Source organism: Prionailurus viverrinus, chromosome D4, assembly GCF_022837055.1.
Source record: "Prionailurus viverrinus isolate Anna chromosome D4, UM_Priviv_1.0, whole genome shotgun sequence".
NCBI lineage: Eukaryota > Metazoa > Chordata > Mammalia > Carnivora > Felidae > Prionailurus > Prionailurus viverrinus.
Window position 1 is genome coordinate 44,122,585 of NC_062573.1, and position 17,643 is coordinate 44,140,227.

Here is a 17,643-nt window from a genome sequence, read left to right on the forward strand (position 1 = left end):
CTTAGGCGGGACTGGAACTCACGGACAGTGAGAGCATGACCTGAACCGAAGTCGGACGCTCAACCGACTCAGCCACCCATTAAAAATGTACGGGACACATTTTTAATGGTCAGTTTGGAGCTGCAGATATGATACACAGTATCTATGTGCACGCACCATAAGTTAAGTAATGGAGCTTTTGAGGGCTTTCCACAGTTGAAACGCCGCTGCTTGACACAGCCAGTCGCCAGGCCCCGGGAGGCGGCCATGACCTGGCGGCCGACCCGGGCGCTAGCTCCCCTTCCACCTGTCCCTTGTTTGCCTTCCCCGTGAGAGAGCGCGAGGGGGCAAAGGCTGGCGGCGACATCACGCGGGGATCCCCTGCCGCTGGTCTGTTCGGGGACACGTGCACGGAGCTCCTACCCTGCCCGGGGCCGTTGCAACTTGTTTGCTCAGATAATCTGGTTCAAGTCCCTGCCTTTTAAGACGAAAAAAAAACTGGGACGCAAATGTTGACGATGTAACTGCCCTTTCTTTCTTTGAAAAAGCGTGACAATTTTTTTTTACAGACCATCTTGCATAATAAGCACAGGCAGATACCATCCTGGAGTGATTTGGAAATAACTGTTCCTGGGGGGAAAAAAGGAGACCAACCGACGGCATTCTAAAGCCCTTCTTGTGAATTAAATAAACGAGAAATACATTTGAAAAACTAACCTTAAAGACAAAAAAGCAATAAAACAATCTCTACAGGACCGTCATCAGGTTAAAATTTCACCAAATTTACTCGCTAAAAATAATCCCAGAAGCCGTCGTTTCCGCTTTTAAAGGCAGCTCTGTTTTGCGGACTGACGATAATCAACAGGTTACGGTTCGTTCGTAACGCGACTCCGCCGACTCCTTTTGCAAAACCGGCGAGGCCGCCGGCGCAACAACGACCTCCGCCACTCGCCCGGGAGGGCGCCCAAGCCGGCGGGAACGCGGCCCTCGGGCGGGGCTGCGGCTGCTCCGCTTCGGGGCCGCGGGTCACGTGCTGCGGGGGCGCGGGGGGCGGGGCCGGCGGGGTATATAGCCTGGTGGCCAGAGCCTGGCTTTGAACGTCGTGTGGGACTCGTCGGACCCTGGTCTCTGCGCTAATATCCGTTGGTAGGTGCGCGCCCCCTCTGTGACCCGCGGCCTAGCCCGGGTCCCCCGCGGGGCTCCAGGCTGGGGGACTGGGCGGTGGTCCCGGAGCCTGCCCGCCTCGCGGCCTCGGGGCGGTTTCCGGGTCCGGGCTGGGAAAGGGCGGTCTCCTGGGCCTGCGCTTTCCAGTCTTGCTTTTTTTTTTTTTTTCTTTCTGGAATCTCTGCCAGCGGCTTCAGTGCGGGTGTAGCTTCTTGGCTTGGTTGCGCGGTAACAGTTTCCATTTGTCCCCGAAAGTACATTATCGGAAAGGAAATGTGCTAGCAAATCGTCTCCAGGCAGAACTCTGTGGGGTTCACGGCGACAGCAAGGCTGTGGGTGCTGGCGCCTGACTTGCCCCTTCGGGGTGGCTCTTACTCATTTCCTGTGTCACTGGGACCCTCGGCGACCGGAGGGTAGACTGACTAGCCCTGAAGTGGTGGACAGCGGGCCGTGCAGATAGATTCTTCCTTCCCAGGTCTGCTGCTTAGCAGTGAGGCAGTTTTATGTGGGTGTATAGTCCTTGGAGGAACTAAATGAACATTTAAAAGGCTCCTGGAATGTTTCTCAATTCCTGGGAGCCCGCCTTCCCTCTCGTGCTTTAGTCTCCCCTAGACTAGTTGCAGTCCCTTCAAAGGAAGGAATAAATTCCCCTAAAGTGCTCCATTTTATCAATGAGGTATTTATCGGTGCCTCATTTTATCACAGATGGTCCTGTCAAAGATGTCTTCTACTTGAAATCTTTTTTAACAATATTTTACTTTTAGGGGCGCCTGGTTGGCTCAGTTGGTTAAGCATCCAACGTTGGCTCAGTTGGCTAAGCGTCCAACTTCGGCTCAGGTCAGGGTCATGATCTCCCGGTTAGTGAATTCCAGCCCCTGGGGCTCTGTGCTGACAGCTCAGAGCCTGGAACCTGCTTCAGATTCTGTGCCTCCCTCTCTCTCTCTGCACCTCCTGCGCGGTTTCTCTCTCTCTCTTTCAAAAAAGAAAAAAGAAAAACATTAAATTTTAATAAAAAATATTTTTAAGTAATCTCTACACCCAGCATGGGGCTTGAACTCACAACCCCGGATCAAGAGTCGCATGCTGTACTGACTGACCCAGCCAAGCACCCCTCTCTATAGTTTTATCATGGATTTTAACTTGGTTCCACAGTTTTTGTGAACAGATGTTCCTCTTCAAAAGGCATTCCTAATATCCTGGTGGAGAACAAGACAAACATCCCAATAACTTTGCTGTTTCCTATGGACCCTGTTTTCTATTGGAATTTTACCCATAAATTCTGAAAGCCGGCCTCAGAAGGTGTTTGCCTAGGGGAGAGCTGCCAGCTTGAGAAATGCAGAAGACCACACCTACTGTATCTTGCATGTTTCTCTTGAAATTAACATTTACTTGAGTGGGGACTGAGTCTGGGAGAGTCTTACCCTGGTATCCTGAAAGAAGTTTCTCTTCCACAGATTTCTTTCTTCAGGAGGAAAAATGGCATCGGTCGCAGTTAATCCACAACCGGTATGACCTTTAAATACAGTTTCTTGATTCCTTTCCCTCCCGTGTGTTTTGAGGAATTAACAATTTCCTCTGCCTTGGTTGCAGAGTGTGGTCACTAGGGTAGCTAACCTACCCTTGGTGAGCTCCACATACGACCTTGTCTCCTCGGCTTACATCAGCACAAAGGATCAGTATCCTTGCTTGAAGTCCGTGTGCGAGATGGCGGAGAAGGGTGTGAAGACCATCACTTCTGTGGCTGTGACGAGTGCTCTACCCATCATCCAGAAGCTGGAGCCACAAAGTGAGTTCTGATTTCTTCCTCAAGATTCAGTCCAAGGGATTGGGCAGGGGTGAGGCCAGGAACTGTCTAGAATATGTGAAAGCCAGCCTTAGACTCCTAGCACTTAGAGGCAGCCTCAGGGAACCCCCTCTGCCTTTCCTTAGGTACATACTGCCTTTACTTACAAACTGCTGGGTAGGGGCACTGGGGTGGCTCACTCGGTTGAGTGTCTGACTCTTGACTTTGGCTCCGGTCATGATCTCACGATTCGTGAGTTCGAGCCCCACGTCAGGCTCTGTGCTGACAGTGCTGACTGTCTCCATCTCTCTGACCCTCCCCGTTTGTTCTCTGTCTGCTTGCTCTCCATTTCTCTCTCAAAAATAAACTTAAAAAAAAAAAAGCCCTACCAGGTGGCCCTTATTGTTATGGAAAGCGTCTGCCTCATAACAATAGCAGATATTCAAGAGAGTTAAACAGTCCTCCAGTGATGCCTCTGTCAGCAGAGATCACAAGGGGAGCTAGTGGGTGAAATGAATAACTGATTTCCTTGGGATCACACAATATGCATGAACTATTGTCAAAAGTAACATATTTTTGATGTACAATTAACACACCATAGAACTCACCCACTTAAAGTGTACAATTAAGTAGTTTTTAGTATATTCACAGAGTTGTGCAAGTATCTCTATAATCCATTTAGAACCTTTTCATCACCTCAGAAAGGGACCTCATACCAGTTTCTGTTTAGGATGTTGAAAAAGTTCTGAAAATAATGTGATAATTTCATACCATTGTGAATGCATTTAATGCCTCTGAATTATGCAGAGGTAAAACCATTTTTATTTTAAATAGTGAAAATGGTGAAGTTTATGTTTGTATTTTGCTACAATTAAAAAAAAAAAAAGGATGAAACCTTACACCCATTAGCAGTCTCTCCCCATCTCCTTCCAACGCCCTTAGGCAACTACTAATCTATTTTCAGTCTTTATAGACTTCTCTTTTCTGAACATTTAATATAAATGGAACCATAAAAAATGTTTTTCATGACTGGCTTCTTTCATTTAGCATAATTATGTCTTTGGGGTTTATCCATGTCGTGTCGTATCAGTGCCTTATTTTATTGTGGAATCATTTTCCATTGTGTGGATAGATTGCATTTTACTTATTCATCAGTTGATGGACATTTGGGTTCCTTCTACTTTCGGCGATGCTAAATCTTGAATGTTACTGTGAATGTTCGTGTACAAGATTTTGTGTGGATATATGTTTTCAGGTGTCTTGGGTATATACCTAGGAGTGGGATTGCTGGGTCATATGTTAACTGCTTACGTTTTTGAGGAACTGCTGGCTTGTTTTCCAAAGCAGCTGCACCGTTTTACATTACCACTAGTAGTGTAGGAAGGGTTCCATTTTTTCATGTTATTAACTACTTTTGAGTAAAGGTTTAGATACTTCCTCTAAATGGTTAAATCATGGCCTTCTGGGATTATAAGGAACCGTTAGGGACCAATTTTCCAACTCTGCTTCTTCCCAGATGGATTTGTTACTAGTGCTTGGCTTGGCCATCATTGGAAGGGAAGCTTGGACTAAAATCTGTGCTTTGTTGGTGACGTTCAGGGTGCTGTTAGCATGCTTTTTCCTGCTAATAACCCAAAATACAGTGCCACTTACTGAATTAAGTGTAGGTAGGGATTAAACTGGACAGGAAGTGCTAATTTTTAGAATTTTCAGATACCTCATTCCCTGAATGAGGGTTCAGTTGAAGCCTGGCTTCTCTTAGCATTCACCTTAGATACCAGTTGATGAGGAAGAAGCTTCTTAGCCAGCTTCCTACCTGGCACAGCGTTGCCACTGCCTGCTGCTCCCTTCCACTTCCTTATTTCCTTGTCTGTAGAAGACAATTGCCAGCAACCTGCTAAGCCTCTTCCATCTGAGCTAGAGAAACTAGGCAGTGCGTTGTATTGTAAATGAAGATCGACATTCTTCCAATTTTTTATAAAAATGCCAAAGGTCCAAGGTATAATAGTATACGTTCTTATCTGCACTTAACATTGTCTTCATTTGTGATTCTTCTAGTTGCGGTTGCTAATACCTATGCTTGTAAGGGGCTCGACAGGATTGAGGAGAAACTGCCTATTCTGAATCAGCCAACAAACCAGGTGAGCTTGGTTGGGGGGGCAAGAGTGCCAAGGCTTGCTGCCTCACACGTCTTCATGTTCTGTCTGGTTAGCCCAGGCTGTGCATGTCATGAACATGCCATAAACAGGAGAAATAAATTCTCCTCCTGAATGTATTTTTGAAACAGCGATGGCCACTCCCTTACTTGCTGAATTACTGTCAGGTTATCTCTAAGGAACAAGATGAATTCGCCCCCTTTGGTTGTCATGCTTTAGTATGATCTTTATTGATTGGTGGCTTTGCCTCTGTAGATGATACTGCTGTCACAAATAACTGATTCCCATATGGTATTAGATAAATGAAGAGGTGGTATATAAACATTTTTCTCGGGGCGCCTGGGTGGCGCAGTCGGTTAAGCGTCCGACTTCAGCCAGGTCACGATCTCGCGGTCCGTGAGTTCGAGCCCCGCGTCGGGCTCTGGGCTGATGGCTCAGAGCCTGGAGCCTGTTTCCGATTCTGTGTCTCCCTCTTTCTCTGCCCCTCCCCCGTTCATGCTCTGTCTCTCTCTCTGTCCCAAAAATAAATAAACGTTGAAAAAAAAAAATTATTAAAAAAAAAAAAAAAATTTTTCTCACAGTGTCTGAGAGCCCATCCTTTAGGATGGGGAACTGACATCTCTGCCCAGGTGTTGACCTTCTGGGGCTGTGTTCCTAGGGCCAGGTGGGCATGGTACCACCTGTCTATGCTCCTAGGTGTGCCTGGGCTGCTGCTCTCACTGTGAACATGTCAACATGGAAAATGCCATTCTCTAGAGGATCTTTTGTACCTTATTACATGTTCGTCCTAGTTAAAATGAAATACCTTGACACATTTTGTATCGTTTTACCTTATTGGCTCCTCCAGCAACGCTTGAGCGGTGGCAGATAGGGCAGATAGACCTGCTGAGGAAATTGATGCTTATTAACTCTTGGCGATTTGCCTAAGACCTAAAGCTAGAGAGTGAAAGGGCCAGATTCCTTGTTAAGCACTTCCAATGAGGCTGTCCTCGTTAAGACTATAATTCTATATTTACGCCTGTGTTTCTGATCAGCCAAGCAATCTGTTTTTTTACTTGTAGGTTGTTGCCAATGCCAGAGGTGCTATGACTGGGGCAAAAGATGCTGTGACAACTACTGTGACTGGAGCCAAGGATACCATGGCCAGCACCATCACTGGGGTGATGGACAAGACCAAAGGAGCAGTGACTGGCAGTGTGCAGAAGACCAAGTCTGTGGTCAATGGCGGCATTAACACGGTCTTGGGAAGTCGGATGATGCAGCTGGTTAGCAGTGGAGTAGAGAATGCACTCACCAAATCCGAGTTGCTGGTAGACCAGTACCTCCCTCTCACTGAGAAAGAACTAGGTAATTGGATATTTGTCTTGAACTCATAGTTTATATCTTAAATCTGTCTTTTAAAACTGCTTCATTGAGATCTACTTCGTATACCAAAAGTCACCTGTTTGATTCTGAGTTGTTTCATATAGAATTCTACATAGTAAGTTTGGAAACTTTGGGAGAAATTAACTTAGAGAAATTTTCTATAAATGGGTTATTTTCAGTGGGCTGCTTTACAGAATCATTAAACATTTAGTGCCTACTATGTGCCAGATACTGTGTTGCCCAAGAAGCTCACTGATAGGGGTGGGGGGGGGGGTTGAGACACGTGTAGATAAAGATGTCAGATGCAGTGATATGTATGTTTTGGGTGGTCAAGCCCAGCAGCAGACAGGAGCTGTCTTGGGGGAATGAGAGCATAATTGCTAGGTGGGTGGGTAGAATCAACAAGGTAAGATCCAGGTTAGAGGCCAGGCCTCCTCACTTCTAGGTGTGATCCCTTGGGATTTTTGTTCCTTTATTTCTAATTTCAGAAAAAGAAGCAAAAAAGGTTGAAGGGTTTGATACGGTTCAGAAGCCAAGTTATTACATTAGGCTGGGATCCCTGTCTACCAAGCTCCGCTCACGTGCCTACCAGCAGGCTCTCAGCAGGGTTAAAGAAGCCAAGCAAAAAAGCCAAGAGACCATTTCTCAGCTCCATTCCACTGTTAACCTGGTGAGTAGAACTTCATTTAAAGGTAGCTAAAGTGAGCCCATCCCTCTGGAGGGATGAGAGAAATGTAATCATGACATCCAGGAATTTTAATCTTGTGAACAACCCAGTAGAAAAATGGGCAAAGAGTTATACAGACAACTCACCGAAAAGGAACGATAAATGGCTGAAATACATGAAGCGATGTTAGTCTTCTTCTGAGGGGCCAAGTTCCAGATGCTTCCCCTGGCTTATCACAGTGGCAAAATGTGATGCTGTGGGCAGTGAGGTAGAGAAAGAGGTGTGCCTGTACTTGTGCTTTCCTGGGGGATACGAGGGATTGTTCTGGGCAAGTTACAAACACACCTATGCCTTAGGCAGTTTTACTTTTAGAAATGTTTCCTTGTAGGAGCTCCTGGGTGGCTCCGTCAGTTAAATGTTCCACTTCGGTTCAGGTCATGATCTCAGTGTTTGCTTGTGGGTTTGAGCCCTGAGTCAGGCTCTGTGCTGACAGCTTGGAGCCTGGAGCCTGCTTTGGATTCTGTGTCTCCCTCTCTCTCTGCCCCTTCCCTGCTCATGCTCTGTCTCTGTCTGTCAACAATAAATAAACGTTTAAAAAAAATGTTTCTTTATAGATGCACAGATAAGTTTAGAGTTACAAAACACTATAAACGATGCCTGTCAACTAATCGGAAAGTAATTAAATTGATACGTCATAAAAAAACTTGTGTAGCCATTAAAGATTGCCAAGTTGCAAAACAGTCTGTATTGTACTATCCTTAGAAGCTGGTTTCTTCTTGGAAGGGGAAAGAGGTAGCTGGCAACAGGGAAGAGGGCAACAGGGAAGAGGGGGTTTTAATTCCTTTTCCTTTTGTAATTTTATGTTTTATGTATATACATGTTAAATTTGAGTTACCTTACCTGTGCTAAAGTGGACGTAAATTTGGAGACAGTGGTTTAATAAATAGAGGAAGTAAAAAACTATGATTACTTGATTTACAAAAACTGGTAATAAGTAACAATGATAGTGGGGACAACTCTCCTTAAACTCTCATGGAAATTCTTGTTTTTTATATTATCTGATTTATATCCTCTGAGAACTGGCTAATATGAATGCATGTCTGACTGGTTTGTTCCTTTGTGTTATTTCAACATACTCTAGATTGAATTTGCCAGGAAGAATGTGCAGAGTGCCAACCAGAAAATTCAAGGTGCTCAGGATAAGTTCTATCTCTCCTGGGTGGAATGGAAGAGAAGCATCGGCCATGATGATACAGATGAATCCCACTGTGCTGAGGTGAGACACTGGGGAGAGTCATCCAGTACAGTTTCTGAAGATGTTCTTATTTTTCATTTCCATTTTCCCATTATTCCTCTTAGAATACTGTCTTCTATCACAAGTTTGAACAATACTGGGTACATAGGTTGTTCAGTGACAGAAAAGCAAAATGTGCAGTAATTTAACCTACAGACCCACGTCTTGCCCATATCAGAATACAACTAAATGAGAAACTTAGCCTTGCCCTCATAAGGGGCACAGACTCACAGGTGATATGGCATTTTTATTGCCACAGTGCTTTCTGCTAGCATCAACACAGGTGCTATGAGAATGTATAGGAAAGGAACCTAACTCAGCCTTAGAGAAAGGATGGGTGAGTCAGATGGCTTCCTGGAAGAGAGGAGTGCTAAGTTGAGGTCTAATGGGTGAATAAACTAGGTGAAAGGGCAGTAAGGGCCCGGATGTTCCAGACAGAAGAAATACCATGCTTGTAGTCCTAGAAAGTGGTTCTTTGGTTTCCCAAAGCTCATATGCCTACTGAAAAGTGGACAGAACTGCTCTTGTATTCTTGGGTTCTAATGAGGATTTTGAAAAGTCAAAGAATCCACATACGTGGTAGACACATACCCAGTTTACTGTAATTGAACTGACTGCTAAATAGCCCTGTTGGATTCACTGCTAATTTTTAAACTTGCTTTATTTTTAGCACATTGAGTCACGTACTCTTGCTATTGCCCGCAACCTGACTCAGCAGCTCCAGACCACGTGCCACACCCTGCTGTCCAACATCCAGGGGTTACCACAGAACATCCAGGATCAGGCCAGTCACGTGGGGGTGATGGCTGGTGACATCTACTCAGTGTTCCGCAACGCTGCCTCCTTTAAGGAAGTGTCTGACGGCCTCCTCACTTCTAGCAAGGGGCAGCTGCAGAAAATGAAGGAGTCTTTAGATGATGTGATGGATTATCTTGTTAACAACACACCTCTCAACTGGCTGGTAGGTCCCTTTTATCCTCAGCTGACCGAGTCTCAGAATGCTCAGGACCAAGGTGCAGAGAAGGACACAACCAGTCAGGCCCAGCAGCCTCAGCACAAAACACATTAAACCTGTCCTTGTCACCAGTAGATGGTTCAGCCAGCCAGATGATCCTTTCTGTTCTGTTGAAATTAACCTGCTAGACAACTCGGAATTGGGGAAGCAGCTAGCTGGGAAAAACGTCCCCAGTTGTAGTCTTTTCTAACTGGATTCAGAGCTTTAAAATTTCTGGCATCAGCAGATGCGTTCTATTGTTTACCTGGCTGGTAAGAAAAGAATGCTAAATGATACATTGGTCGAACTCACAAAAAGTTTCAGTGCTTTATGGTCTCAGCGTGTTAGCCTTGTTGCTGTTTATTTGTATTGAATAAAAACACCTTCGTGTGGGCTGTGGTGTGAACTGGTGTCTGCTCCGGTTTGGTCTGAGCAGGCTTTGTCACTGATTGGTCTCACCAAGCATGCCTGTACAACTTCAGTTTTTTATTTTTCGTAAAGGAATGTCCCCTATGAATTCAATAAAATTCACTGCAGAATAGATTGATTTTATGCTGTGTGTTCCATGTGCTTCGTGTGTTGCTTTCATAGAGCTGCTTGGCCTGCATGATGGGGTTATTAACACACATCTGTGAATTCCAACTGGCCCAGTGGGGAACTTGGTAGGGTAATAACATTAGAAGGCTAGTGCTAAAAATGGAGGGTTTCACAACAGGTCTTAAACAAATTAAAAGCTAATGTGCATACCAGAATTTTTACAGGGTGACAGTTGTTGCCTTTATCTCCCCATTCACTCAACCTCTGAGGGGTTTTTAGGCCAGTAGAAGGCTACTTATGGCTGAAAAGGAATCAAAACTGAAAGGAAGCAATTGGCATCAGTTTCCTGTAAAGGCAGTATGCCTTTCTTGGTAAAGTGCTGTTGAAAGCGAGAGCCCTGAACCGAGACTAGTCAGTGTCCAGTCTCAGCTCAATTTGACTTGCCATGTTGTCACTTTGGGAGAAAGTCACTAACAATAGTTGGGGAGATACCTTTAGGAATAATTAGAAATAGAAAGACTTTTAGACTTTGGATCCTTCTGTAGGAAAGGATTCTTCTTACCTCCACCTGAGGGTGTTCAGACTTCTAGTCCCTCAGTGTTGGTCAACGAGGGAGGAAATCTCATGAATCTCCTTGTAACAAAGCTGCAGGATGCCAAACTGTTTAAAAAACAACTTGTCAAATGCAGCTACATACTTCTGCCTGTCCCCGCGAAAAGGATAGCAAGGCTGCTCTTTAGAGCTGAAGTCTAAGGTTTGTCTCTTTATATTCTGGTTCCTCCCTCCCCTTTCTCCCCAAGAAAACAAGGAGGCCGCGCGTAACCGCATGTGCCCTTGATGTGAGTGAGACCATCAAAGCTTACAAAGTGACAGAACTAAGTTTTGCCCCTTGAGGTAACTCCAGGAATCAGTAAACAGGTGAGATGAATTGGAGGGGAGAGACTCACTGAGATACTTGAAGCCGAGAAGTATCTAGTTACTGGGAAGGTGGACTGCCACAATTCCATGGGCTTCCGGGATGGAAACCCATCCATTCACTTGCCTGCCTGGTCCCAAGAACTGGCATTTTCCAGAGCAACTGACTCTTAAATATTTTTTAACTTCTTCATCCTAATTGGACATGACCTTGCCCCTCCCCCTCAAAATTCCAAGGCTCCTATCTTGTGGTTTGTTCTAATTGGTTGGTAAATTACATACCGTAGCTATACACATACTTTCTTACCCTGAACATAAACTTGTTTTCCCATTATGAAAGTTACAGGGCCAGCTGAATTGCTTATGGAAAGGAGACCATTCTCAAAGCTATTCATGAACAAGACTACTTAGCTTCCAGAAAAACAGCACTAGCCCTCATTTTTTTGCCATGAGCTGTGCTCACTTGTGGTTTTGTCTGGCTTTGTGTCTCAAGTTTGTGCCCATGTGCATTCCATTCTGTTGTCAACATGTCTCAAAATCCATGGTCTTGCATCTTACAGCTTTATTGTTGCATAAACTGGCAGTTTGGTTTAACAGACTTTTCCCCAAGGAGGACAATTCTAGTGAGAAAAAAAGCCGATTAAGCACAATAACTATGGACGGTTTTTAAACATTTGGCTGCATGAAGGCTGACGTGGCATGCTTGAGTGTTCAAAGGTTTTTTGTTTTTTGTTTTTTTTTCCTTTGTAATAATAACATGGACTCTGGTTAGTTCTGGGTAAAAAAATCAAAAAAATATGGTGTGCTAGCCATGCATCTCTTAGCCTTAGTATTTTCACCTGTAATGTAAAATTAGTGACGCTTCAACAGATGAAAGTGAAATGTTTGAGGATAGGATGTCTTTCTGTTTTGCACTAGAGGCATAGGGGGACACCACTGTGGGGCAGTGACATACAGCATCTTTAAGTTGCCAGTCCAGGTGTAATATCAGGACGTGATTAGGAAAATCTATCCACTATCAAAGTGCAGTGTAGGTATTGAAGACCTAATGAACTGAGAAGGGAAAAACTGAAATTTGGTCTATCTGAAATCTCTCTTCTAGAATATCATTTAGCTCATAGAGGTGGCTGGTGAGGGAAGGAGGAATAAAGAGCAGGATAGATACTTGTGCACCAGTCTTTAAGGAAATGGAGTCTAAATGATGCCTGGGAGAGCAGATGTGGGGGTATGGAAAGGAGGGCCTTTTGCCCGTCTGATCTCCCTGATCTCCCTGTGCTCTCATGGACTTGGGACTGTCCCAGCTCCAAGAGTGACCTAGTACTGAGTCTGCATGGATGATGGTCTTGTGAGATGTAGGTGGCTATGTTATTCTATCTATGTAGCTGCATTACAAAGTGATTTAATTTGGTGTTTGAGTTCCTAGTAGTATAAGGCATGGACTCTGCCCTGATGAAAATGGTAAAACCAGAAACTTTGCTCAAGAGACTTTTATGGTCTTAGGGGAAGCTTGTCGATGAACATTCAAGTAATATCCTGGTATAGGACATTGTTTATCCCTCACTCTGTTCCAGGCTGCCAATTTAAAAATTCCCTACCTATATTATAAAGTTAACCTGCAAAATATTACACTTCAGCATAAGGCAGTATAGGAATGGCAGGGCAACAATTTGAGTTTTCAGTTTTATCGACCAAAGCAAAAGGGAATGCTAACTTAGGTGATATTTCCTGTGAGAGGGGAAAAAAACTTCTAATGTCTTCTAGAACTTAGGAAAGGAGTGCCTGGATGGTTCAGTCAGTTAAATAAGTGTCCGACTCTTGGTTTTGACTCTGGTCATGATTTCATGGTTCGTGAGTTCTTGGACAGTGTGCAGAGCCTTGGGATTCTCTCTCTCTCTGTGTGTCTCTGCCCCTCCCTTGCTCATGCTTGCTCTGTCTCAAAATAAATAAACTAAAAAAAAAGGAAAATGTTAACTACATGTTACAAAAGTAGTGAATAGATGAAATGGTACTTTTATGTAGGTAGTGTTGGAGAACTAGTTACCACTTAAATTATGTCTTCATGTCTCTTGGGTATATGTGTGGGTATGGAATGGAGAGTAGGTCATAGACACCATGTGTTTACTTGTTTGAGAAACTGCCAAACTGTTTTCCAAAGTGGCTGTACTATTGTACGTGCCCACCAGCAAGGTATGAGGATTCTGTTTTCTCCACATCTTCACCAACATTTGTATTTTGGCTTTTATTCCATCCATCCACTTATTTATTTATTTTTTTAAGGTTTTAAAAAATGTTTATTTTTGAGAGAGAGACCAAGGAAGGGAGGGGCAGAGAGAGAGGGGAACAGAGGATTTGAAGCGGGCTCCATGCTGACAGCAGAGCCACTGATGTGGGGCTGGAAAACCCCAAACTGCCAGATCCTGAGCTGAGCTGAACTGAGATGCTTAACTGACTGAGCCACCCAGGCGCCCCTATCCAACCATTTAAATTAAAGCTTAGCGTTAATAAGAGTAGATGTTGAATGGTGTGAATGAAGCACTTCAACTTTTGTTTTGTCTGCACAGGCTAGAGCACAGGAAAACTCAGCTAAGGAGGTAGTTAATGGATCAATCAGGCTGACTCCCGTGTATAAAATGAACTCTTGGCATGGTTAACAGCACACCAGGGAGTGTTCTGCCCTCTTTGTCTATGCCAGGGATTATCAACTGGAGAAATTGACAAAATGCAGATTCATGGGTTCCACCTCCAGAGAATCTGGTTACTAGTCTGGTGGTAGTACCAGACATCTGCAGTTTTTAAAAGCATCCCTTAGGGGCGCCTGGGTGGCTCAGTCGATTAAGCGTCCTACTTCGGCTCAGGTCATGATCTCGCGGTCCGTGAGTTCGAGCCCCGCGTCGGGCTCTGTGCTGACAGCTCAGAGCCTGGAGCCTATTTCAGATTCTGTGTCTCCCTCTCTCTGACCCTCCACGATTCATGCTCTGTCTCTCTCTGTCTCAAAAATAAATAAACGTTAAAAAAAAAATTAAAAAAAGAAAGAAAGAAAAAAGCATCCCTTAAAAAAAAAATCAAAGCATCCCTTAAAATAGAAAGCATCATCCCTAGTGATTCTACTGTAGGTGACCCACTGAATACTGTTAGAGAAGCAAAGGAAACAGGACTAGGGTTACCTATAGTTCCTTCTCTCCAAACAAGAATCCCAGTGTGGGTTCCATAAAGTGTCCTAAGACCTACGCTTGATTTACCTGCTCAAACGAATGGAATACACAGGAGTTAACAGTGACTAGCTGAATGCTGTGCAATGGATACATACCAAGGATTACTTTGTGATCGGTGTCAACCTGCTCCCTTTGCTAAGAGTTCTAATCACTTCCACAGACTCTTGTTGGCTGAGGACAAAGCATCAGGGTACAAGAGGGTGTTTCTACAGTAGGGAAGGTGATGTGCACCAGGGGATGGTACTCAGTGTTCATGTAAAACAGAACAGTGTTCATGTAAAACAGTGTTCATGTAAAACAGAGTTCTGTAGCTCACAAGCACATAAACAAGCTGCATATGCAATCTGTTCTGGGTGGTGAGACGTTTGTGCTAAATCGAACTCTCACCAGGGTTTATCTTATGTATTTGGTGATAGAGCTAGTCACTCACTACCTCTTGCATGATCCTTTCATAACACTAGAAATCAAATTACTTTCATACAAACTTAGATTTCAGTTTCTTCTTGTCACTACATTAGCGCTTCTATACTTACTCTATTTCAAAATAAACCAATTTTCCTGATTCTGTGTCATATCAGCATTGCATATACACCTTTACTAGCAAGTTACCTTCCCACAGATGTTATTTTTATTTCTGTAATAGTCTCACCTTAGCCAGGGCACCAGGCCACCAAGCACTAGCCTACTGTTAGGCAAATTAGAAAATGGCACCTTATAGTGCCACCTTCTGGAAAGTTGTTATAATAAATATGCGAATCAATGAAGTCTATGTTATGAAAGGTGCCCCAGAGGTTGTATGAACAGGTTGCAGGAATCCTAGCATGGTCACTTGGTTTCCTGAAAAGCATGTGTTGATGGTTTCCTGTCCTTTCAGGGGGGGACTATGATTATCTCATTAATTCCGTAGTAAGTACCAGATTCTTGAGTGTGGCCTCTACCCCTGAATGGGTTTTCTCTGAAAGAGACTCCTTACACTCCATCAATGGTCCAAACTACACTTGCTCATGTCAGTGAAAAAGGATTTATGTTATAGATGTGCGAAATGATTTCTCTTGTGCCACATTTCTCATGAAGATGGTCAGGCACAATCACTACATTTTACATTAAACTCACCATGGAAACTTGATGGATTGTGACTACCTCTTAGTTGTCCTACCCTCTATTCACAGCCTCCAAGTAGGTTTTACTGGTAGCCAAGAATTTAATGGACATTATACACTCTGGATCATTCTGGATATATGGAAGGGGAATTATTCACATGACTCTTGTAAAGCATCTCAGGTACTAGAGATTTTTTTTTTTGATAGTGGTGCTGAAAACTTTTCTCCAAAAATTCTGAGTTTGGGATCCCCAACCTTCTGCAAAGATAGGACAAGTTAGGTGACTTTGGAGGTAGTGTGTGTGTGTGTGTGTTGGTATTTAAGGAACATATGAAAATAAAAGCTACTCTTTACTGAGCACCTTTTACAAGTTAGGCTCATTCTACCTTCATTCTTCATCTGTAACCAAATCAGGTATCTTCCTCAGGTGAGGAGACAGGTTGAGAAGAGGTGGGTGGTAGGATGGGGTTTTAGTTTGATGTCTTACTGTTGTCAAAGTGCATGCATTTTTTTTTTTTTTTTTTTTTTTCTGTTCTAGCACTCTAGCTCTCTGATAAGAGAAAACTGCAGCTTGCCTCTTTGGGGCCCAGAAAATCTCTCTGCCTGTATCTTCTTGTGTTGTACCTTCCTGTTCTATTTTATATTTGTTAAAAACAAAGTCATATTGGATGTTAAAACATACTATTAACAGACATAGTTTAGAAGAGAGAGCTAAGTAAGGTGTATCTTTTAACCTACTAAAGCTCAAATTGCAATAGTTGGCTTGTCTGACTGATGCTCTGAATCAAATTGTATAAGCATTGCTGGCTTTGGTGGATGTCAGGTTGGATCGAATCTTTGCAAGGCGAACATTGATAAATAGCTAGAATGTAGTTTGATCTACCCAAACTGAGAGCCTCAAGAATAAATGGTAGTTGTACCTCAGGTCAGACAGTTCTCTGAGCACCTGAGTTCTTTGGGAAGATAAACAAGATTCCTCTTCTTGTCTGTTTTTCCTCTTGTTTCATTTTTACTCTTTCTTAATTGTGAAATGTACACAGCATCAAATTTACCATTTTAGCCATTCTTTTTTTTTTTTTTTAATGTTTATTCGTTTTTGAGAGACGGAGACACAGCATGGGGGGGGGGAGGGGCAGAGAGAGAGAGGGAGACACATAATCTGAAGCAGGCGTCCGGCTCTGAGCTGTCAGCACAGAGTTCAACGCAGGACCCGAACTCATAAACCGTGAAATCATGACCTGAGCTGAAGTCGGACGCTTAACTGACTATGCCACCCAGGCGCCCTCATTTTAGGCATTCTTAAGCGTACAATTCAATGGCATTAGGTACATTCACCATGTTGTGCCATCATTATCACTTTCTATTTCTAGAACTTTATCATTATTCCAAGCATAAACTGTAACTATTAAACAGTAACTCCTCACTCTTCCCTCCTGTTGTCTGCATTTTGATGGATTTTTGTTGTTTTGCCTCTGCTAGATAATTAGCTAACTTTTTTTTCTCTGCTATCAAGATTCCAGTCTTTAGTAATTTATTATACCTTACTAATTTTCTGCTTTTAATCTGCTGTCGTCTAAGAAACATCGCATAGCTTATCAAAATTGTATGTAAAGTAAGAGCTAATAGAACTTCTTATCCCTAAAAGCCTTTCCTATGCAGAGAAGAATAGGACTTTGGGATGGCTGTTTCAACTATTAAAACACCTTTTCCTTCCTCAGTTCCTAGACGTTTCCCAAAAGGGTTACATTTGTAAGTCAGACTTCTGGAAAAGTGGAATATTACTACTGATTTTAAGAGAATAGTAGATTAATAGATGAATAACTGGAAATGCCTTACATTTTGTATTTTCAAGAAAACTTTCATTTAGTAAGTTCCCCCCTAGTTAGTTTCATTTTAAAGAGAAGTTTTATAATATGAGTGAACTGTGGTAATATGACTAAACACCTTTCAGGAAGCATGGCTATGGAGAAAGGGAGGCTCATTCACATGCAGTAATCAGGGTCTCCATGAGGACAGTGCAGTTCACCAGTGTTTGTTTTAATATCCAAGATTCTTCTTTTACAGGTATTTGATTTCACTGCTATAGACTTGACATCTGAGACTGATGAAATTCCAGATATTATTGCTTTGGAAGAGGAGGATGGGTCAGATCATTCACATGCTAATGGCCCCGTGTCCTCTCAGGGCCAAATGTTGAATAACTAACAAGAAAATACTCCTTTTGGCTGAATACACAATTTATGTCACAGTAAACTTCAAGCTTGCTTGCGTGTTTATTCCTGAGGTTTTGGGGATTAATCTATTGTGGGTTAATCTATTCTTTTTTTTCTTTGGCTGCTTGGTCTTAATTGTAATGAAACTGATTGATCTAAACTTTTGTAAGAGAACCTCGTTCTGTATCATATATCATTTTATATGATTCTTCAAAATTTAATTATTGAAATGCCTATAATAAAAATGGTGCTGTATAATCTTGA

General features: G+C 43.2%; 1 protein-coding gene across 2 annotated transcripts; it reads left to right on the top strand.

Annotated features, from left to right (window-relative positions):
- The first annotated feature begins 1,020 nt into the window (after positions 1-1,020).
- PLIN2 (perilipin 2) lies at positions 1,021-17,643 on the top strand. Of its 2 annotated transcripts, XM_047830384.1 has the most exons (9): positions 1,021-1,125; positions 2,598-2,649; positions 2,734-2,929; positions 4,985-5,067; positions 6,144-6,429; positions 6,936-7,117; positions 8,256-8,390; positions 9,079-9,369; positions 17,231-17,643. In XM_047830384.1, the coding sequence occupies exons 2-9, from the start codon at positions 2,620-2,622 to the stop codon at positions 17,369-17,371; spliced, it is 1,344 nt and encodes a 447-aa protein (XP_047686340.1). In that variant the 5' UTR covers positions 1,021-1,125; positions 2,598-2,619; the 3' UTR covers positions 17,372-17,643. The 2 variants fall into 2 exon arrangements, with proteins under 2 accessions (XP_047686340.1, XP_047686342.1); XM_047830386.1 differs by lacking the exon at positions 17,231-17,643 and having other exon boundaries at positions 9,079-9,943.